This window comes from Lepidochelys kempii, chromosome 3 (assembly GCF_965140265.1).
Source record: "Lepidochelys kempii isolate rLepKem1 chromosome 3, rLepKem1.hap2, whole genome shotgun sequence".
In the NCBI taxonomy this organism is placed as follows: domain Eukaryota; kingdom Metazoa; phylum Chordata; order Testudines; family Cheloniidae; genus Lepidochelys; species Lepidochelys kempii.
In genome coordinates, this window is record NC_133258.1 from 30595435 (window position 1) to 30616361 (window position 20927).

At 44.4% G+C, this 20927-nt stretch overlaps 1 protein-coding gene and 1 long non-coding RNA gene across 8 annotated transcripts in view; one reads left to right on the plus strand and one right to left on the minus strand.

The window, feature by feature from the left end:
• Window positions 1-8126, minus strand: part of LOC140908140 (uncharacterized) — a 31864-nt gene extending 23738 nt beyond the window's left edge. Inside the window, exons 1-3 of the long non-coding RNA XR_012157774.1 lie at window positions 8049-8126; window positions 4524-4609; window positions 2881-2991 (exon numbers count right to left, since the gene is read on the minus strand). This is a non-coding gene — a long non-coding RNA (uncharacterized lncRNA). The remainder of the gene's footprint in view (window positions 1-2880; window positions 2992-4523; window positions 4610-8048) is intronic.
• A 3700-nt stretch (window positions 8127-11826) lies between these two features.
• Window positions 11827-20927, plus strand: part of CYS1 (cystin 1) — a 46316-nt gene continuing 37215 nt past the window's right edge. For 3 of the 7 annotated variants that reach the window (XM_073336034.1, XM_073336035.1, XM_073336036.1), the window contains exon 1: window positions 11828-12715. In XM_073336034.1, the coding sequence (XP_073192135.1) occupies window positions 12320-12715 (396 nt within the window). In that variant the 5' untranslated portion in view covers window positions 11828-12319. Of the gene's footprint in view, window positions 12716-20927 lie in introns of all 7 variants that reach the window. The other 4 variants (XM_073336031.1, XM_073336037.1, XM_073336030.1 and 1 more) reach the window with 4 other exon arrangements.

Here is a 20927-nt window from a genome sequence, read left to right on the forward strand (position 1 = left end):
TGAAATATTTGGAATAATTCTGGGGGGGAAATCCCCTCTGTGTTCAGCACCCGAACGGTAGAAAAGCAAATATGTGCCCTTCAATATTAGGTTCAGCTGTGTTTCCAGTGGGCCAATACCTGTGGTGCTTGCTGTCTCTGTTGTTATTCAGGCAAACTCCCAGTTAGTCATATCTACACTGGCCAAAATGAGACCCCACAATTCACTAATGCTGCTGCTCCAAAAGTGGAAACTGTCACGTAGACATGGCTTGGGCATTTTTACCACCATGTCATCTAAGCCTGCGCTGAATAGCATTAGATAATGTGGAGGTAGAAACACACAACAACCCATTGAGTTGTCTGCAATACAATACTGCTTCCACCATTTCTGCCACTGGTAGAGGTATAGCAGGGTCAATTCCAGTTTCTGTTTTTGTCAGTGCAGATGCATCCATTGACTTCAAAGGGGGATGCTTGAGTCAGGTCTGAGTATATATTAAAACCTAAGTAAGGACCTCAGAATCTGACCCATATTTAGGACATCAGCAGAGGAACAACCCATCTACCCCCAACTTTTGGATCCAGTATTATGACGAGAGCTGCATTACACGAGTGAGGTATTTTAACCCTGCCACTGTCAGCACGGAAATGAATGCGGTGCAGGTCTCCATGCTCTGAAATCTCAAACTGTTCAGGAACAATTGGTGGATTGCTAAATACATGCCGAAAGGCCCATTTTCCATTATAGTTTGTACACTGTGTAGCTCAGACTTTACAACAAAGTATTTCCTCGACACTTCTCTATTCTTAGTCTGTACAGCGAGAGTTAATTCAGCCGGAAAAATGTGAAGCATTTCCCCTCAAGGGAAAGCAGGTGATTGCATGCTAAAAGGATTAATTAGATGCAACAGCTTCCCACTGCACCTGTTACTACAGATATGTAGTTCATTTCCCCCACGCCCACCTCTTCCTTTGCAGTTACCAACATGTAGTTCCTCCTTTGCCCCAGTTTGAGCTATTATTGGCTTATTGGACTGCCCCCAGCCACCCAGCTCCTTCACTTCCATTCCACCCAGGCATTTGCCTCCATCACAGAAGCTTCCTTTGCTTGTGCTTGAGGCCAGCTTAGCTCAGTTTAGAACAAGACCATACCTCTAAGCCTGCCATGGTCTGACTATGGACCAAAGACACAGGACTTGTTTATACCAGAGAAGTGCACTGGTTTATTTACATTGATTAAAAAGCCTATTGGTAAGGTACTAACACAAGATAAACGTATCTAAGCAAGGGGTCAGTGCCTCCATATAAGGGGTTTTAACGATATCCATTTCCCTAATATATACAAGGCCTGATACTGCTTCTGTAGAAGTGGCAGGACACCCATTTACTTTAATTGGAGCAGGCCCAAAATAAGGGACAAAAGAAAACCTAAGATCCCAGGAAGCTTAAAGCTATTTTGTTAACATTGTTAACATATTTACATTTCCCTCTAACCTCAGCTTCAGGACTCCATGGTAGTGAGATAAATAATTTATAAGAATCAATTTATAAGAACACCAGGTTTGTGATGAAGGTAAATGTATGTATGAAACAAGAGGCATCTCTCATAATGAAGAGACAATTGAGAAATGGGCTCAGCTTGCTTATGCTGTGACCTATAACAATCATTCATGTGACCACTTGTCCTTTGGTCTCCTGCGAAACACAGTATCACAGAATCGACGGGGTCTGTCTAAATCAAGCTGGCAGAATGTGTGAGTTCATTTGTTTAAGCAAGGTGAACTTGAGGTGATCAACAGGGATGTGGCATGCAAGTCTGAACTAACAAATGTGTACATAACTTCAGTCCAGTTCAAGAGATGGGAAATGAATTAGTACAGCTATTGCATGCAAAATTAGTGCTTCTGAAATTACCCTTAAAAACCAAACTCTGTCTAGCTACTTACACATTATCTAGCTAGCTAACCTCCTCAGCAAAATATCGGCATTCTTCCCAATCATTAATGGATGTTAAAATCACAACACTCCTGTGAGGTAGGGAAGTATTATCCCCATTTTACAGATTAGGAACCACAACACAGGGTAGATTAAGTGATTTACTCAGGGTTGCACAATGAGTCTATCATAGAGCTAGGAACTGAACCCAAGTCTCTAGAGTCATAGCTCAGGGCCCGATCCACTAGACCATGCTACGTAGCTGCCAGTAAAAGAGATGAGATGGGAAGAGATGAGAAAGTTGTATTCAAATCCAGTTAGGTTTAGAGATTTAGGTTTATTCAAATCCAGATTTTACAGTGCTAAAATCTGTCTAAAGTGTTCGATCCTAAATAGCTGAGATCTCAGGAGATAATCTAATCCGATGACATTCTGGCCATCTTGAATAGTAAAAGTTTCATGAGATCAGATGTTCTTGAGAGCTTTCAACCACTTCCAGCCTGGACCTGGGAAACAAACACCTTCCTCTCGGACTCCAAACTAGAGCGGGGGCTTGAATGGGGGGGATTTTGGGTTCAAGTCCTGTTGATGTAAAATATGCTTGTATACAAGTAAGGCACCTAGAGTGCTGTACAGTTTGTCTGCATTTCTCCCACTGTTTCTGAAATGTGCAACACTGACAGCTGTATGCTGGCAAGAGAGTCCAGCTTCTCAGCAAATGTGCAGTCTAAAGACCTCGCACATAGAAGTGGCAATGAAAAGCCTTTATCTTACATTAGGAAAGGCCCATCATGTACCGTGCACCGCATCAGGGCTTTGTGCAGGGCCTTATTCACCATTTGGATATAATTTGTCAGACTTAAAAGGGAGACTCCATGGAAAGCGTAGTCCAACAGGACTAGATCAACTGCACAGTCTGTTAGCATACAGTCTGATCATATGAGACATACCATATTCCACCTACTTGAAAGCTGCCCGCCCAGCGTACTGCAAAGCTTGCAAGGAGCCAGATGCTGTTGCTGGCGGAAATACTTTCACAACTCGAGTCTTTGCATCTTTCACAGCTCTCCCTCCCCTAGGAAGAAGGGAGAAAGAGATTGTGTTGAAGTGCATGAAATGTAAAACTCCACCTGGTTTGATTTTAGATCCCATCTTTTTAAACAAAACAAATCTCTTATTTTAAAGAGCTGAGCTAGGGAAAAAATAAATGTTTAAAATAACATTGTGGTGCAGTAATATCCAACACATGCTGAATGATACTGTAAAGACGATGGCTCAGCTGAATATCTGAAACTTCTCTGTACTAATTTATAAAGCAGTTTCTGTTGGAGTATTAAACCCCAGCACTAGGTCAAATTCTAGCTCAAGTAATTACATGCTTAATCCCAGCTGTAGTTTTCCTTCACTTCCTGTCCTAAACCCTTTTGTAGGATTGCTTTTCAGTAAGAAAGACCTGATCTTGCAAACTGCCAAGTGCCCTCAATTCCCATTAATGTCAATAAAAGATGGGAATGCTCAGTACCTTGCAGGATCAGACTCTAAAATGGCAGCACAAAAATATCCAAAGAAGTGCCTTAAATGGAATAATGATACTAATTCAAGAGTTCCTGGCTCCCAGTCTTGTGTAAGGTCTAATGGGGTGAGCACATCTCTCTCTCTCTCCCCTCAACAGTTGTTTTTCTTGATTTAGCTTGTAGCAGTGAAGCCAACTCCTTTCCCTTTTTGTAGCAGAATGATACTTGCTTTGCACTCAGGAACAGCTTTTTCTATGCCTTGTATGTTATAACACATCAGGTTGGGACAATGTTCAGAATCACAGGAAGTGAGAGATCTCTGCATTCAGAGCAACATTCTAAAGTGCTTTGGAAATTACTGGCTTAATTGAAAGGCAAAGTTGAATCTGATTTTCAGAAAGACTATGCACTCACAACTTCAGCTGAAATCAACCAGATCTGAAAACCAGGCCCAAATGCCAAACCTCCTCCTTTTCTCATGCAATCACTCTCTTATTTGAATGATGGTGAAGTTAGGGTCTGCCTTATGTACATACAAGTTAATACTAGAAAGGCAGATTAATAAATAAACCTTGCGCACTGAAGGATGACTGTAGTCGAGGCAGCTTGCAATAGGAAAGCTGAAGATTTTTCCCGCTTACTCTGTGAGGTCCAAATCTTTTATTAAAGAAAAAGGTGAGTGTTCGAGCTAAAAATGCCCCTTTTTAAAAATGACAATGTAAACTTTTTAACCTCTTATGCCATTCAGCTGGCTATTTTCTATACTCATCTTTTAGTCTATGACAGCTAAACATTCTTGGTCAAATGACTCAGAAACTTGAAGAGAGGGGCATTTCAAGAAGAGAGTCTTAGTGAGCAACAAGAAGAGATTTCTTCTGAATCCTCTAACATCAAGGACATTTCCATTGTTTCCCAATGTTGTTGATAAGAAAACCCCTTAACATTCCAGAGTTCCTGTACTTTGATGGGCACCCAGCACTCATAAACCAGGCGTGCACAGTCTTTACTGGCATTCTGTTCAAAATACTGTAAGTAGCACAGAAGGAGAAGAATTTTACACTCACAAGATGGCATTTCAGACTGAACTAGTTACCTGAGCACTGTCATGAGATAAGTCTCTTCCATGGATTGTCTGACTTAAAACATTCACCCTAGAAATCTTCTGGTGGAAACAAGTTCCTGAAAAAAACCCAGAATGGTGAATATTAACTTCCTTCCTAGCCTCTGACCTTGGCTATGCAGAAGAGATCACACTTTACTGACAGACCCATTATCCTACGAAACAAGCAACCCTTGTGACATTGTTCTGTGTTCGTTCAGCACCTAGCAAAATGGGGTCCGGGTCCAGGACTGGGGCCCCTAGGCGCTATGGTAATACGAATGATAATAGCACGGCCCTGAGTGACATCTCATTTTGGTGCCACAAACAGGTTGTGCTTTTTCCATCTCCATGCTGCCGAAAGGCCAGCAGAACTCAAAAGGTGCACCTGAGTCATGCAGTCTGGGGCTCCTCAGATGATGCCTGCCTCTGAAAGCCCATACCTGTCTTGCATGCTCCCACCTGGCTTCCTTTTCTCCCCACACACACACAGGGAGAAGCTGCAGGGTCTGAGTGAAGTGCACTGCTGCTGCAGACATAGCTGACCCTCATCCCTGCTTTCTGCCTGGCCAGAGCCAGATCTGTGCACAGAGGAGTCCCTCCAGGCATAGAGCCAAAGGGCATGATCTGTCAGAGTTAGAACTCCCGAATATGGCTCACAGGAAAGAGATGTGAGGCCAGATTCTGCTCTCCATAAAAGCCTATGGGAATTTGACCACTGACTTCAATGGGGAGCAGGATCAAGCCCAACAGATATCAATTTTATAATCACCTTTTACTGCAACGGCACTTTATGCTTGGAATAGGGGATCTGATGCAGTCTGGACATCATTGGCCTAAGCAATTGCCTTTTCTCTCTGCACTCCCCACACCTGTCTATAGGGAAACACTGAAAGCAGGGAGCTGAGGAGAGAGGAGGAGCAGCCAATCTGAGGGGAGCTGGTTATTATTTTAAAATACAAGCCCCCAGTCAGTGTTTTCCAATATGGACGACTCCCGTAACAGAGAGGATAGATGAGAGTTCTGCTGGCAGTCACAGTTCTCTGCTGTTCTGATGGGTGAGGTCTGGGGTACATCCACCCTGTTTGACCCTCAAACCCTCTTACAAAAAAATCCTGGCAATAAGATGGCATGGTAGCCATCTGTCCATCCACTCGTGTATTCCCCTTCATCATCTTGTTCTTCATTCCTGTAAGTCCAAAAGAGCCTATTTGGCAAGTGCCACTTTGACCATATAGTGACATTAGTGGTTTTGAGGAATCACAGAAAAATAAAACAGTCACTCCCAGGCTGATAGAAACTAGCGAGGTGCTTTGGGCAAAAGGGAGTTAAGCACACACAGATATGGATATTGGGGTATAAGTGATTGTACTAGAAGAAACAAACATCAGATTTCAAGTGTTGCCTATAAGGTCAATCAATATATTAGCAATGGAACATAGGGAGAGATTTACAAAGGTGACTTAGATCAGTGGCTCTCAACCTTTCCAGACTCCTGTACCCCTTTCAGGAGTCTGATTTGTCTTGTATACCCCAAGTTTCACCTCACTTCAAAACTACCTGCTTACAACATCAGACATAAAAATACAGAAGTGTCACAGCACACTATTACTGAAAATTGCTTCATTCTCATTTTTACCATATAACTATAAAATAAATCAACAGGAATATAAATATTGTACTTACATTTCAGTGTATAGTATATAGAGCAGTATAAACAAGTCATTGTCTGTATGAAATTTTAGTTTGTACTGACTTCGCTAGTGCTTTTTATGTAGCCTGTTGTAAAACTCGGCAAATATCTAGATGAGTTGATGTACCCCCAGAAGACCTCTGTGTATTCCTAGGGGTACACATACCCCTGTATGAGAACCATTGACTTACATGGTCAATTCTCATTGACTTTCACTGGCAGCTGGGTGCCCACCTGCCCTTTGTGCCTTTGAAAATCTACCCCTTAATTTTCAAGTCTTGGTGGAAAGAAAAAGAAAGGGTCTTTATGGAAAGGAAATGTCACACTATTCAGCAGTTGCATGCAGCACAGCATCGAATCATTACTGTAGAATACTGAAATACTTTTTTGGCTGGAGTATTGTCATTTGCAACATAATAAGCAGCAAATGGCTTTAAACTGCGATATATTTTAATCCCTTTTTACACGTAGTTTACCTGCATAGGCATCCCATCCAAATGAATCTGAAAGCCCTGCCCTAGAGTAAAGAGTAGCCTGTTTCCATAAGGATAGCTAGGACATGATCCGGGAGTTTTCAGTCTTTCAGAAAGCTGAGAAGATCTACGAATTAATAACTGCTGTGAGTTAGAAGATGCCTCACATGAGTTTTACGAATGGTTGGAGCCTGAACACAACGCCATTGCCAGCCTCTGAAGAGGAGTTTAGCAGTGATCCCCCTTTTTGTGTGCCTGTGTGTACATTCCAGCTGGAGAGAAAGAGAGAGAGTCAACAAACAGCAGCCCCAGCTTGGCGCAGCACTCACCCTGGCTGAAAAGATGGAGCAAAAGGAGGAATTTGCTCACTTCTTCTCGTTAAAAGATTGAAAGACAGGTTTTGTCCCTGATCTCTGGGATGCCCTTCCACTCAGGGAGGAATGCACCCCGTTAGCACCACACAAAAAGAATTTCAAGCTGCAGCCCTCAGGAGACGGAGCAACAATTACATTTGGAAAGGGACAGAAATGCTTCTTTACAGCATGTCAATAAAATGGAGCAAGAGAACACAGCTGAGCACAACATCCCAGCGCATACACAGGGCAGGGGATCCTGGCAGTGTGTTTACACAAGGTAAAAGAACCAAGCAATGTCATTTACGGTATGTGTGGGCCCTGTCCTCTGGGGGCAGGGCATCCAAAACTCCCATGAGGCCAAATACTGAGGTGCTTCCTCTGTTTTTAATGACTATTTACGCGGGTATAGGTGTCTTCCCTGAGAAAGGACTAAGTGAAAGTGGAGAGATGGATCCACAGCTAGCGTAAGTTGTCATAGTTCCACTGAAGTCAGTGAAGCTATGACAACGTCCATCAGACATCAGCTGGGGATCTGGCCCTGAGTAAGGACCTCAGAATTTGGCCCACTGACATTAGTGGGAGGCCAGGTTGTTCAGTACCTCCCAGGATCAGAACCCTTGTGACTACAAACAAACGCACATGGTATAAAGCTATGAATTCACAATAACAGAGGAACAGGCCAATTGTATTATTTATTCATTCATTCATTCACATTTGTGCTCGACCGTAATGAAAAAGCACCCATCCATTGTGCTGGGTGCCCTTGAAAATCTTTTTAAAATACACCAGTAAACAAACAGCCTAGATCAAACCAAGCGACAACATAAATTAATCATCCTCCCTGCCCCAACAATGCTCAGCAGAGTCCCACACTACTGTTATCTAGCCCACCTAATTGCTAGCTCCCCATAGGCAAGGAGGGAAGGGAACCTGAATTTGGCTCCTGTAAAGCTGTTCTATGGAAAATCATGAATGTCCACAGAGAGTTCATACACACCTGCTTATACTATTATAAAAGAAGGCTGTATTTACTATTTTCTGATGAAGTGGAGTAGCAGATCTGCTCTGCTCAGTGACTTCAGATCATCTTGACTTTCATCAACAGGAAGTTATATTCTTGAAGGACAGTTTAACTAGGAGTCCAATTCTTTAAAGCACAGCACAGATCTATTTATGTTACCTAGGATACTAAAAATTCTAAGCTTGACCTCGATCTGCCTGACTTGTAAGAGCTGGTGTGTAGTGGCAACAACAACCTCAGCCCACAAAGAGACTGATTGCCTTCTGGCCAACTGTGATAACGGAATCCAGCAAGAACTACATCCAGGCCTCCTTGCCAAAAGGAAGGTCTCCACAAACCAGGGGATTTCAAGGAAAGGCAAAATGATGAGAATGCTCGGAATCAATCTTTGTACCATTTTATACTGTGTTTTGTTTTGAAATTATGTATTCCTGTCTCCCCAGCTGGTGACAACACCACCATCTTTCCCAGCACTCAGATCCTTTCCCTGTTGCTGTCTCCCTTTTCCCAACAACTACCTCTGCTTTATCTAGGTCTTCATACACTCTAAAAGTACCAGGACTTAAAGGGACACACCACGGAACAGCTGCTGACTGACCACTCATTCTTACTACCCTTAAGGAGCAATCACCCTGTTACAAAGGGGAAGTAGCAGCCTCACAGAGGCTGTTCTCCCTCCTACCCCTACTCTGCTCCTTGCAATACAGTAGACCATGCTGGGAAATAAGGGACCCTCCTTACACCCTCTTACTTCCCTACCTGGGGAGAGTGAAAATTTTGCCCTTGAAAGATATTTTAATTTGAATGATATCTAGTGATTTGTCAATCAAACAAACATTCCATTCCCAGCAACAAAGAATGAAATGAGAACTTGAGGAAATCCGTGACTAGCAGGACCACAGATACATATTTCAGTTTTTCCTGGCCCTCATTCTCAAATGGGTGTGTGTCAAATGGGCCTTTATGCAAATATATTTTCAGTCTCCTTTTGTGCAAGACTACCACCACTCAGCTCCATATCAAGGATTAGCTGCATTTCACAACAGTTCATCTTCATAGTACAGAACTTGGGGAAACTCCAGGGTGTTTACCAGGCTGTGGAGGACATGGGGTGGTAGTAAGCCCTCAGGTGGCAAGTTCTGGATATGCCTTTTGGTGCAAATTACTTGGGAACACGTATCCAACTGCGTTCTCCTTTGAACTGTGACATTCCAGAGGCACTGCTCTTTATGTTGTTTGGTCACAATGTAGAAAGTGTACACATACCTTTGTTCCTCTGAGGAACCTTCTACATTGTTTCTGAACAAATATACTATAGCCCTGCAGTGGAAAACAAAGGGTCTGTTGGTTTCTGAGCACTAGTAGTACACCTCAGAAGACACAAGGAAGAAATGTTTATTCAGATCTGATCTGGTTTGCTCACACATGCCATTTTGCATACACCTTGGGACCCACTGCCAGTGAAATCACTTTTTTCCCCCATAGACCTTGGCTATGGGCTACATCCTTCAGTCCTTACTTTGAGCGACTGCCAGGAGCAAAAATCCCCAACAGATGGAGACGGGACACTAGATGGGGAAGACTCTGAGTTACTATAGAGAATTCTTTCCCAGGTATCTGCCTGATTGGTCCTGCCCACATGCTCGGGGTCGAACCGATCGCCATATTTGGGGTCGGGAAGGAATTTTTCACCCAGTCAGATTGGCAGGCTTTTTGCCTTCCTCTGCAGCATGGGGCATGGGTCACTTGTAGGTTTAAACTATGTAAATGGTGAATTCTCTGTAACTTGAAGTCATTAAACCATGATTTGAGGACTTCAGTAACTCAGCCAGAGGTTAGGGGTCTATTTCAGAAGTGGGGTGAGGTTCTGTGCAACGTGCAGGTCAGATTCACTAGATGATAATGATGATCCTTCTTACCTTAAAGTCTATGAGCAACACTCTTATGTGAGTCAATGGGTGTTTGGACAGAGAGAGAGAGCTATAGGATTTGGCCACATAAATAGAGGTCCACTTTCTACCCTTATAATTTATACATTGACACAAGTTAGATCTTTCATTCTACTTCTATATTCTAAATAGAGATTTTATCAATAGCGACTTTCTATATCATTATGTTTGATCTCATATAAGATCAGACTAAGGAGAGAGAAGGTAGGAAGGGCTGCCTAGCCTAAAGAAACTGACCCAACCCAGGCCTCTTGTGTCAGAACAGACTAAGCAGAGTGAGTTCTGGATTTTGTTGTTTTTCAAAGATTCTGTAACTCTCTCATGTGTTTTATTAAGGCTATGTCTACACTAGCACGTTTGTTGGTAAACCTTTTTTCGATCAGGAGTGTGTGAAAAAAATACACCCTGACCGACATAAGTTTCACCAAGAGAAGCGCAGGTGTGGACAGTGCCATGTCGGTGGGAGACGCTCTCCTGCTGACATTGTGACCACCACTCACTGGGGGTGGTTTAATTATGCCGACATGAGAGCTCTCTTCCGCCAGCATAGAGCATGTGCGTGGGAGAACTTACAGTGGGGCAGCTGCAGCGGTCCAGCTGTGCCGTTGTAAGGTCTGCAGTGTACACATAGCCTAAGAGTAAAGTGTCTGTGGTTAAGAAATTCCTTTGCTAGGCCTGTGTTCCCTTGCTTTCCTGCCATGTTGGCCCTGAAGGTTTTAACGAGAAATCAGAGTTCCCAGAGCCAGGTGATCAATGGAAGGGAACATATCTAAATAATTGGGGACTCAGGAGAGCTGGGTCATTGGCCTGGAGGACAGAGGTAGCTGAACTGTGGGATCCCACTGCTCTAAAAGGGTGTCAAACATGGGGTGTGCTCCTGGGAGTATGCCTGACAGACCCATAACTGGGAACCATACCAGTCACTACTCAGACTCAGAGGGGCTTAGAAGCACCTGGGGCAGGATTTGGGTCTGTTTATTATGGACTGGTGTCTATCCAAAAGTGAGAACGGGGCCAGGTTGTAATAGGATTAGACATTGTTTTGTGTAGTGTAAGCCCATTTTTTATACCAGTTCAGAGGAGCTGCTACTGAAAACCATTTTTCGTAATGGTCAATTTGCTAGGGCAGATCAGGCTTAAGAAGAATTTGTATGACTAGCCCGTACACTATCCATCTGGAGATCTATAACAGCCATATGAAGCCAAAGTATGAGGTTTTGGCTAGATCTGATGCATCTGGGGTGTGAAACACAGCACATATTTAAAAGGAGATAATATGAAACAATTTATTGTCCCCTGGAGAAATGTGAACCAAGAATCAATGCATATTTTGATTTGTAATTTATACTACACTCTTTTTATGAGTTACTGTGTGATCTTATTTTCTCAGTCTGTTTGGCTTTTTAGTAATTATCTGATTCACATTTTAGAAAGGGCAATTTCGAAAGAGCTCCTTTCTTACAGTCTAAAATCCATAATTATTCTGCAATTAATCTGACCAGTGTCCTGGTTATGTTCAAGAGTCCAAATATGTTGTATAGACAGCTTGATTTTTGTCCTGCCCTTAAAGTAACTGAAATTGAAAGCATCAGAGAATATGAAAACATTGTGCTGGGGGAAGAGTGAAGAGGAAAGGGCCATATTTCTCTGGACTAAGTTTAAGTTCGAATCTAAAGTTTTTGCTTTGAGTTCCTCTCTCCTTTCACTTTATAGTCCAGGCTCTCTCTCTCTCTCTCACTCTCTCTCTCTCTCTCACACACACACACACAAATAAAAAAAAATCCATGTTTATTTGTCATGGTTTCCACAGACTAAGCTCAACAGCAGATTGAGGTTGTGAGCACTGCTTTGTGGTATTTCCTTTTTTGAGATTTTTTTTCCAGGATGTTTTTGAACTGGCTCCATGTTCACACACACACACACATTCACAGCGAGGTTACACCCAGTTGGTTCCTTCTTGAGGGTAAATTCTTGGGATTCGCAGCTTCCAAACAGCCGATTTCCTTTCCTCGCAGCTGGGAGGGCAGGTTCCCAGGCTGCTGCTCCTGTGCTCACTGACTGCCACTGCTGGACCGTCCCCAGGAGGAGTTAGTCGCTTCACTTCTAAGGTCCCTCAAAGCAAACAAGGGGGAGGCGGGGAGGGGAGAGAGGGGATCCGGGATCAGCCTCTCCTGCCCCAGCAGCAGCCAGGATGCTCCGAGGCAGCGGCAGCTGCTGGCTTCTGGAATCCCGGCCAGGCGAGTCACCCCGTTAGGAGGCCCCGCCAGCACCCCCCGCCCGGAGGGCAGCGGCGGCAGCATGGGCAGCGGCAGCAGCAGGAGGAAGCGGAGCTGCAGCCCCGCCGCGGATCGTCCTGGCAGGCGGGGCAGAAGCAGCAGCGCCCCCAGCGGGCAGGGCGAGGAGGCCAGGGGCAGCCAGGCGCCCGCCCCCACGGAGCTGCCCAGCACCAGCCTGCGGCGGCCGCAGCCGGGCGAACCGGCGGAGGACTCGGACTGGGAGCTGCTGGAGGAGGTGCTGGCTGAGTGCGAGGAGCCGGGCGCGCTGCCCCCCACGGCCCGGGGCCCGGCTGCCCCCATCCCGGGCCCGCCCCGCCGGGGGCCCGCCGGGGACTCCGGGGCCGGCCACGACCGGCACCCAGGGGCGGCGGCAGCAGGGAGCGGCCGGGGCAGCGGGGCCGCCGGAGGGGACCAGCCGGTAAGAGACACCCCCATCCCGACAGGGGGGCGGGAGCGGAGCGGAGCCCAGGCAGCAAGATGGAGGCGAGGCAGGGCCCGGCCCGGGGCCCAAGTAACCCGTCCCCCCCGCTCAGCGCCTTGCCCCCCGGCCAGCCCGTCCCCCCCCCCGGGGGCCCATCGCCCTGGGATCCAGCCAGCCCGTCCCCCCCGGGGCCCATCGCCCTGGGATCCAGCCAGCCCGAATATCAGGGTTGGAAGGGACCTCAGGAGGCCATCTAGTCCAACCCCCTGCTCAAAGCAGGACCAGTCCCCAACTAAATCATCCCAGCCAGGGCTTTGTCAAGCCTGACCTTAAAAACGTCTAAGGAAGGAGATTCCACCACCTCCCTAGGTAACCCATTCCAGTGCTTCACCACCTTCCTTGTGAAATGTTTTTCCTAATATCCAACCTAAACCTCCCCCACTACAACTTCAGCCCATTATTCCTTGTTTTGTCATCTGGTACCACTGAGAACAGTCTAGAGCCATCCTCTTTGGAACCCCCTTTCAGGTAGTTGAAAGCAGCTATGGAATCCTCCCTCATTCTTCTCTTCTGCAGACTAAGTAATCCCAGTTCCCTCAGCCTCTCCTCATAAGTCATGTGTTCCAGTCCCCTAATCATTTTTGTTGCCCTCCACTGGACTCTCTCCAATTTATCCACATCCTTCTTGTAGTGTGGGGCCCAAAACTGGACACAGTACTCCAGATGAGGCCTCACCAATGTCGAATAGAGGGGAATGATCACATCCCTCGATCTGCTGGCAATGCTCCTACTTATACAGCCCAAAATGCTGTTAGCCTTCTTGGCAACAAGGGCATACTGTTGACTCATATCCAGCTTCTTGTCCACTGTAACCCCTAGGTCCTTTTCTGCAGAACTGCTGCCTAGCCACTGTGTCCCTAGTCTGTAGCAGTGCCTGGGATTCTTCCCTCCTAAGTGCAGGACTCTGCACTTCTCCTTGTTGAACCTCATCAGATTTCTTTTGGCCCAATCCTCCAATTTGTCTAAGTCCCTCTGTATCCTATCCCTATCCTCCAGCGTATCTACCACTCCCCCAGTTTTGCGTCATCTGCAAACTTGCTGAGGGTGCAATCCACGCCATCCTCCAGATCATTAATGAAGATATTGAACAAAACTGGCCCCAGGACCGACCCTTGGGGCACTCCGCTTGATACCGGCTGCCAACTAGACATGGAGCCATTGATCACTACCCGCTGAGCCCAACAATCTAGCCAGCTTTCTATCCACCTTACAGTCCATTCATCCAGCCCATACTTCTTTAACTTGCTGGCAAGAATACTGTGGGAGACCGTATCAAAAGCTTTGCTAAAGTCAAGGAATAACATGTTCACTACTTTCCCCTCATCCACAGAGCCAGTTATCTCATAGTAGAAGGCAATTAGGTTAGTCAGGTATGATTTGCCCTTGGTGAATCCATGCTGACTGTTCCCAATCACTTTCCTCTCCTCTAAGTGCTTGAGAATTGGTTCCTTGAGAACCTGCTTCATGATTTTTCCAGGGACTGAGGTGAGGCTGACTGGCCTGTAGTTCCTCAGATCTTCCTTCTTCCCTTTTTTAAAGATGGGCACTACATTAGCCTTTTTCCAGTCATCTGGGACCTCCCCCGATCACCATGAGTTTTCAAAGATAATGGCCGCTGGCTCTGCAATCACATCAGCCAACTCCTTTAGCACCCTCGGATGCAGCGCATCCAGCCCCATGGACTTGTGCACGTCCAGCTTTTCTAAATAGTCATGAACCACTTTTTTCTCCACAGAGGGCTGGTCACCTCCTCCCCATACTGTGCTGCCCAGTGCAGTGAAGGTTCCAGACAGCTCATCCCACCCCTGGTGTCCCCTCTGGCCCACACCCTAGGGCCCAATGCCCTTGGGATCCAGTGAGCCCCATCCCTCCAGGATCCCATCTAGCCCATTGCCCTGAGGATCTACCTAGCCCCATCCGTCACTTGGACTCCCATTCTAACCCAATGCCCAGGGATCCAGCCAGCCTGATCCCCTTAGGACTTCCCCTATAACCTATCACTCAGCTAACCCATTTCCCTTGCAGGTCCCTTTCTATTTAATCCCTTCTGGGAGTCCCAGCTAGCCTGCCTCCTTGGGAGGGGTGTCCCAGCCCGCCCAGTTCTTTGAGTTCAATACAGAACTGGTTCCTATAACGTTTACAGATCAGCATCCCAACCTATAGAGCTCTCCCTTTTCTGTGGAGACAGTTGCATAGCTTAATTCGTCCTTTCTTTTAATTTTATCCTTTTACTCCTAGCTATAGCCCCTTCAGCTAAAGTTGTGGGGTAAGCCCTTGGATAGTTCTCTTTCCGTTGCCGGTTCTCGACCTAGGCCCTGTGTACGTTAGAAAAGTCTATCACTGTAATATCAATCTACGTAGCCAGTGGTTGCCAAGCTATAGCATAGTCAGTTCTTTTTATCTTTCCTGACAAATCATTCCCTGCAGCCCTTTTATCATTTCTGTTGCTCTTCCCCGAATTCCTTATCTCTTTTAGGGGAAATATAATCATGAAAGGGTCATGCGAGTCTCAGTTTTCTGTGCTCCATTAAAGGTTTTTTCCTCCTTCGATTAATTCCTTGTAAAAGTATCCCAGTGTCATTAAATAAAGCATCTGGCACAGCTCAAATTTTTTCCTTTGTTTAGTCATGTAAGCAATAGTTTGAAACCTGACCATATATATAGATACAGGACCTTTTAATGTTTGCCAGTTCACTGCAGTAACAATGGTGCCATCTGAAAAAAAAACAACCAACACCTCAGTTTTATTCTATACAGCAACTAATGACTTTTCCTGTGACTAGAACTGTAATTAGCAGGGCTTTCTTCCTATCCAACGAAGACAACATTAACTTCAACTTCTGTTTCACCTTAGTAGGATACCAAGGGCACCAAGAACAGTGATCTGTCTGTTAGATGCTGCTGCAGGAGGGACTACAAAAATTGTGGGAATACACTGATAGATTAAAAAATAGTAACAAATATTTAGAATTCAGAGGACTTTCCCCATCAGATGCCTAACAACTTTTAGGTTAGGTTAAATGGAAGCTTAAAGCCCTGACAGTCTCACTTTAAGATTATATTTGTATTTCCATTGTAAAACTCTGTTTTTGCAAGGGATAATGATAACTTTGATATAATTTCTTAACAGAGTAATTATTTTGTCAACGATCAGCATGGGCACATATAAAAAAACAAACCTCAAAGCGAAGTCGTATTTAGACATCATGAAAAAATAGAGGTTTAATATCTTTTCTTTGCTCTTATAACTCAAACACACTCACTTGATCCTAGAACTTTTACTCACCTAAGTAATTCTCACTCTTGAGCAATCCCACTGACTTCACTAGTTAATCTTTACTTATGTAAGGGCTAGAGGATACGACTCCACATTTTTGTTCCAACGTGCACTCAAATATTGATTGTGGTGTTTTTAAAAATAAGACAGCTCAGTTGAAATTTGGCTGCTATGTGTAGGGTTATTTTTAAGTAACTAAATTTTTAATATTCTGTATATTCTTATTGATAACATAAATTGGCAAACTACAGTAAGTCATGACAGGTGACAAACAGGGTTACTTTTTTAATAAAGATAAACCAGAGAAAGTTAATCCATAAGAGTAGATATTAAGAAAATGCTGAACTGACAAATCAATAAAGGTCCAAGAATTGAAGAATTAAGGTTGTAGCAGACATGTCTGAATTCATCTAACTAGGTCTAAGTGGATACAGCACATACTGATATGTGATACCATGCACTATTTTTAGCCTTTTACAAGATGCTGCTGAAACTCCTTGCAGGATTTATCTATCAAACCCAGTAGCTTTCTGCCCTCTCCAACCCACTTTTGCCAGTACACCTCTCCTTCACAGATATGTTCAAGTAAGGTGTATTCTAAAGGTATTAGCCTTTTTCATATCTTTTCTAGAATTTCTGATATCCAGCCCTAGTGGCTATTCATATCAATTGGATATTTCACTTAAATATTAGTGAAGAATGTTGACATCTACACTATCATCATTAGGCTTCAGGGTTAGCACCACACTGAGATAAATCAGGGTCAGTTCACATCTCTCAAAGCAATAGTTTCAGGTTAACTCTCTACAGACTCACAATAGGCAAGATTCTGATCCTCTGACTTATGATGAGACCTGCATGATGACAACACCTTGGAGAGTAAGGTGGTACTCAGGGTAGGAGAGGAGGGCACAGTCTAGCCCTAAGACAGATCTGCATTGGTTCAAACAGAACCAATTAAATTACAGCATACATTCTGCAGGAAGTGAGGAGCCACAAGAAACACCCCAGTCGGCTGGAGGCACCCATGAACAGAGGCTTGTGCACCATTGGCTTAGACTAGTCGGGAGGCTAGGATACAACATGATCAGCTACCAGGACTTCAAAGATGTCAGCTTGTATCTACACAGGTGGAAAGAAGGGTTTTCAATTATGTTAACCTAACTCAATTGAGCTAACACAATTGACAAAAGCACTCTCATCCCCTCCCAAGTCATTTGAAGAGAAACAAAATTACAGGGGCTTTGCAAAGAGAATTAACTCACAGGTTAGGTCAGGGTTTTTTTCCTTTGGAACCTGGAGCACGAAGCATTTTCATCTGAAATTTCAAAGCAGTTCTCATACATGGACTGGTATTATCCTGATTATACAGATGGAGAAACTGAGGCTAGCAGCAGAGTTAGGAATAGAACCCAAATCTCCTGAGTCTTATTCTTTTGGGACCCCTGGATCGCTCTGACAGCAGTCACCATTTCTTTTGAAACTTCCATTTAATTTCAGCCACCCACTCACCCATCTAGAGCCTGAGCAATCACTCTTGTTTTTCTGTCTCACTTTTCTTTGCTCAGCTCAAAAAGAATATTTGTGGTTTTACAAAAGATGCCATAGTACAGTACATGGTGGCCGCTCTCTATGGAAACCAGGAAGGACTGTGTTGCCGTGGCCTCATTCATCACGCTCCTGGCTTCCTAACATGGAAAAATGTGCAAGCAATCTGGTTTTTTAAATAGCTTTCAGCAGAGTTGTAGTAGCACCTACTTAGTAGAGACATAAAGTGATTACATTATAGCACTGCATATGGGATGGTATAGTTAATAGTAGTATACAATACTTAGTAGTTATAGTCCAATGGATTGTAATGTACTTTTAAAAATCTGATTTAGTCAGAAAGGTAGTGTATACTTTTTACATCCAGATAAGTGCCCTTTCTGTAAATTTGTGTGAAACAGTGTCACCTTGTGGCTGGTTAGCTGAATCTTATTTATGCTCCGTATTTCATATGGATAGTCCAAAGAGACATTTTTCATTGCACATGTATACACACACACACACTTTTTATAGATACTTTTACATTGGTACTAAATAGTGTTCTTTTTCTTGTTGAAATACTTTTTAAAGTGGAAATAAACAATGTCTTTTATTCAGGTTTCAGAGTAACAGCCGTGTTAGTCTGTCTTTGCAAAAAGAAAAGGAGTACTTGTGGCACCTTAGAGACTAACCAATTTATTTGAGCATGAGCTTTCGTGAGCTACAGCTCACTTCATCGGATGCATACCGTGGAAACTGCAGTAGACATTATATACACACAGAGATCATGAAACAATACCTCCTCCCACCCCACTGTCCTGCTGGTAATAGCTTATCAAAAGTGACCACTCTCCCTACAATGTGCATGATAATCAAGGTGGGCCATTTCCAGCACAAATCCAGGTTTTCTCACCCCCCCACCCCCATACACACACAAACTCACTCTCCTGCTGGTAATAGCTTATCTAAAGTGATCATTAAGTTGGGCCATTTCCAGCACAAATCCAGGTTTTCTCACCCTCCGCCCCCCACAGACTCACTCTCCTGCTGGTAATAGCCCATCCAAAGTGACCACTCTCTTCACAATGTGTATGATAATCAAGGTGGGCCATTTCGAGCACAAATCCAGGTTCTCTGTCTCACCCCCTCACCCCCCTCCAAAAACCACACACACAAACTCAATCTCCTGCTGGTAATAGCTTATCCAAAGTGACCACTCTCCCTCCAATGTGCATGATAATCAAGGTGGGCCATTTCCAGCATAAATCCAGGTTTTCTCACCCCCCCCACCCCCATACACACACAAACTCACTCTCTCTCTCTGGTCACGCAATCACCGACATGAAGGTCACTATCTTACAACAAAAAAACTTCAAATCCAGACTCCAGCGAGAAACTGCTGAATTGGAATTCATTTGCAAATTGGATACTATTAATTTAGGCGTAAATAGAGACTGGGAGTGGCTAAGTCATTATGCAAGGTAACCTATTTCCCCTTGCTTTTTCCTACCCCCCACCCCCCCTACGTTCTGGTTAAACTTGGATTTAAACTTGGAGAGTGGTCAATTTGGATGAGCTATTGCCAGCAGGAGAGTGAGTTTATATGTGTGTGTGTGTGTGTGTTCCCGGGGGGGCTGGGGTGAGAAAGCCTGGATCTGTGCTGGAAATGACCCACCTTGATTACCATGCACATTGTAGGGAGAGTGGTCACTTTGGATAAGCTATTACCAGCAGGAGATTGAGTTTGTGTGTGTGGTTTTTGGAGGGGGGTGAGGGGGTGAGAGAGAGAACCTGGATTTGTGCAGGAAATGGCCCACCTTGATTATCATACACATTGTGAAGAGAGTGGTCACTTTGGATGGGCTATTACCAGCAGGAGAGTGAGTTTGTGTGGGGGGGGGCGGAGGGTGAGAAAACCTGGATTTGTGCTGGAAATGGCCCAACTTGATGATCACTTTAGATAAGCTATTACCAGCAGGACAGTGGGGTGGGAGGGGGTATTGTTTCATGGTCTCTGTGTGTATATAATGTCTACTGCAGTTTCCACGGTATGCATCCGATGAAGTGAGCTGTAGCTCACGAAAGCTCATGCTCAAATAAATTGGTTAGTCTCTAAGGTGCCACAAGTACTCCTTTTCTTTTTGTCTTTTATTCAACACTATTAAATATTATTTTCAACATTTAAAAATGATTGTTAATGGTCAAAAGTGCCCTCACGTCAAGTCCATTGTTGACCAAAAGACTAGAAAACATACTGAAGGGAACAATCCTGCGATGGCAGGGAAATGGACTAGATGACCTAATAAATAGATCTTTTCCAGCTCTAACATCTGTGAATCTATCAACTCCTAGCTACAGCTGGGGGAATGATTGGATGGAAAATCCAAACAAATTGAGATTTTGTCAAACTGTGCAACTCCCCTCATTAATTTCCAGAGTTGGATCTTGATGATCCCAAGCTGAACATTTCACTTTTTTTGTGTGTGGATCACAAGCCACTAAAATTTTAACACAAGTTTGCAGTTTGGCCAGTGGACGAACAAACCGGTAGTCGTGTTGTAATCTTAACTAAAAAGAATGACAAAGAGTTTATGTAATCACAGCACAGCTGTGCTGCACTCAAACTGACAACTGAACAGAATGGCCACCAGGACGCAGAGGTGTGTTTTCTACCAACATCACTTTCTGGTCTTTACAGAGAGTTTGGTTCACTTTGCTGCTTCTGTACTGTAAATGATTGCTGATCTAAAGCAAAAAAATGGAGCGTGGGGAGGAGGATGTTTACCAGAAAAAATTCTAGATCTCAAACATTTTAGAGAATCCTTCTTCTGGGAGCTCCCCATAGTCTTCTTCATTTCCTGAGCGACACTCCTGTCAGCATCTGTCGTAACACTCCTGGGTTGGCCACAGGATGCTGCTGCAGATTGGTGAGACATGCCCCTCTCCAGGCCTTGAGTGCCTTACTTATTGCCTAGGATTCCATTCCACAATGTCACATCTGGTTACATACTAGGCCAAATTCGCCCCTGCAGTAAGTATGCTGACTTTAGTGGAGTTTCACTGCAGGGATGGATCTGATCTGCTGAGTTCTAATGATTTGTATCCCCGCCAAACTCAGCACCATGTGCCAAAACCTTCTTCCCAACCTGGAAATAGGATGGAAAGAAAACAAGGAGGAGGCTCTGCAGTCTGGCTGAGAACTAGAAAGAGGCTGAAAGCTGCATCATAAGATGCTGACATGATTTAATTTTTCACTTCATTGTAATAGAAGAGGTACCAAACAACCCAGTGATTATTCATTTAGCTCCAGGACAGGGACCCACTGATATTCAAGCCTTGTGCATC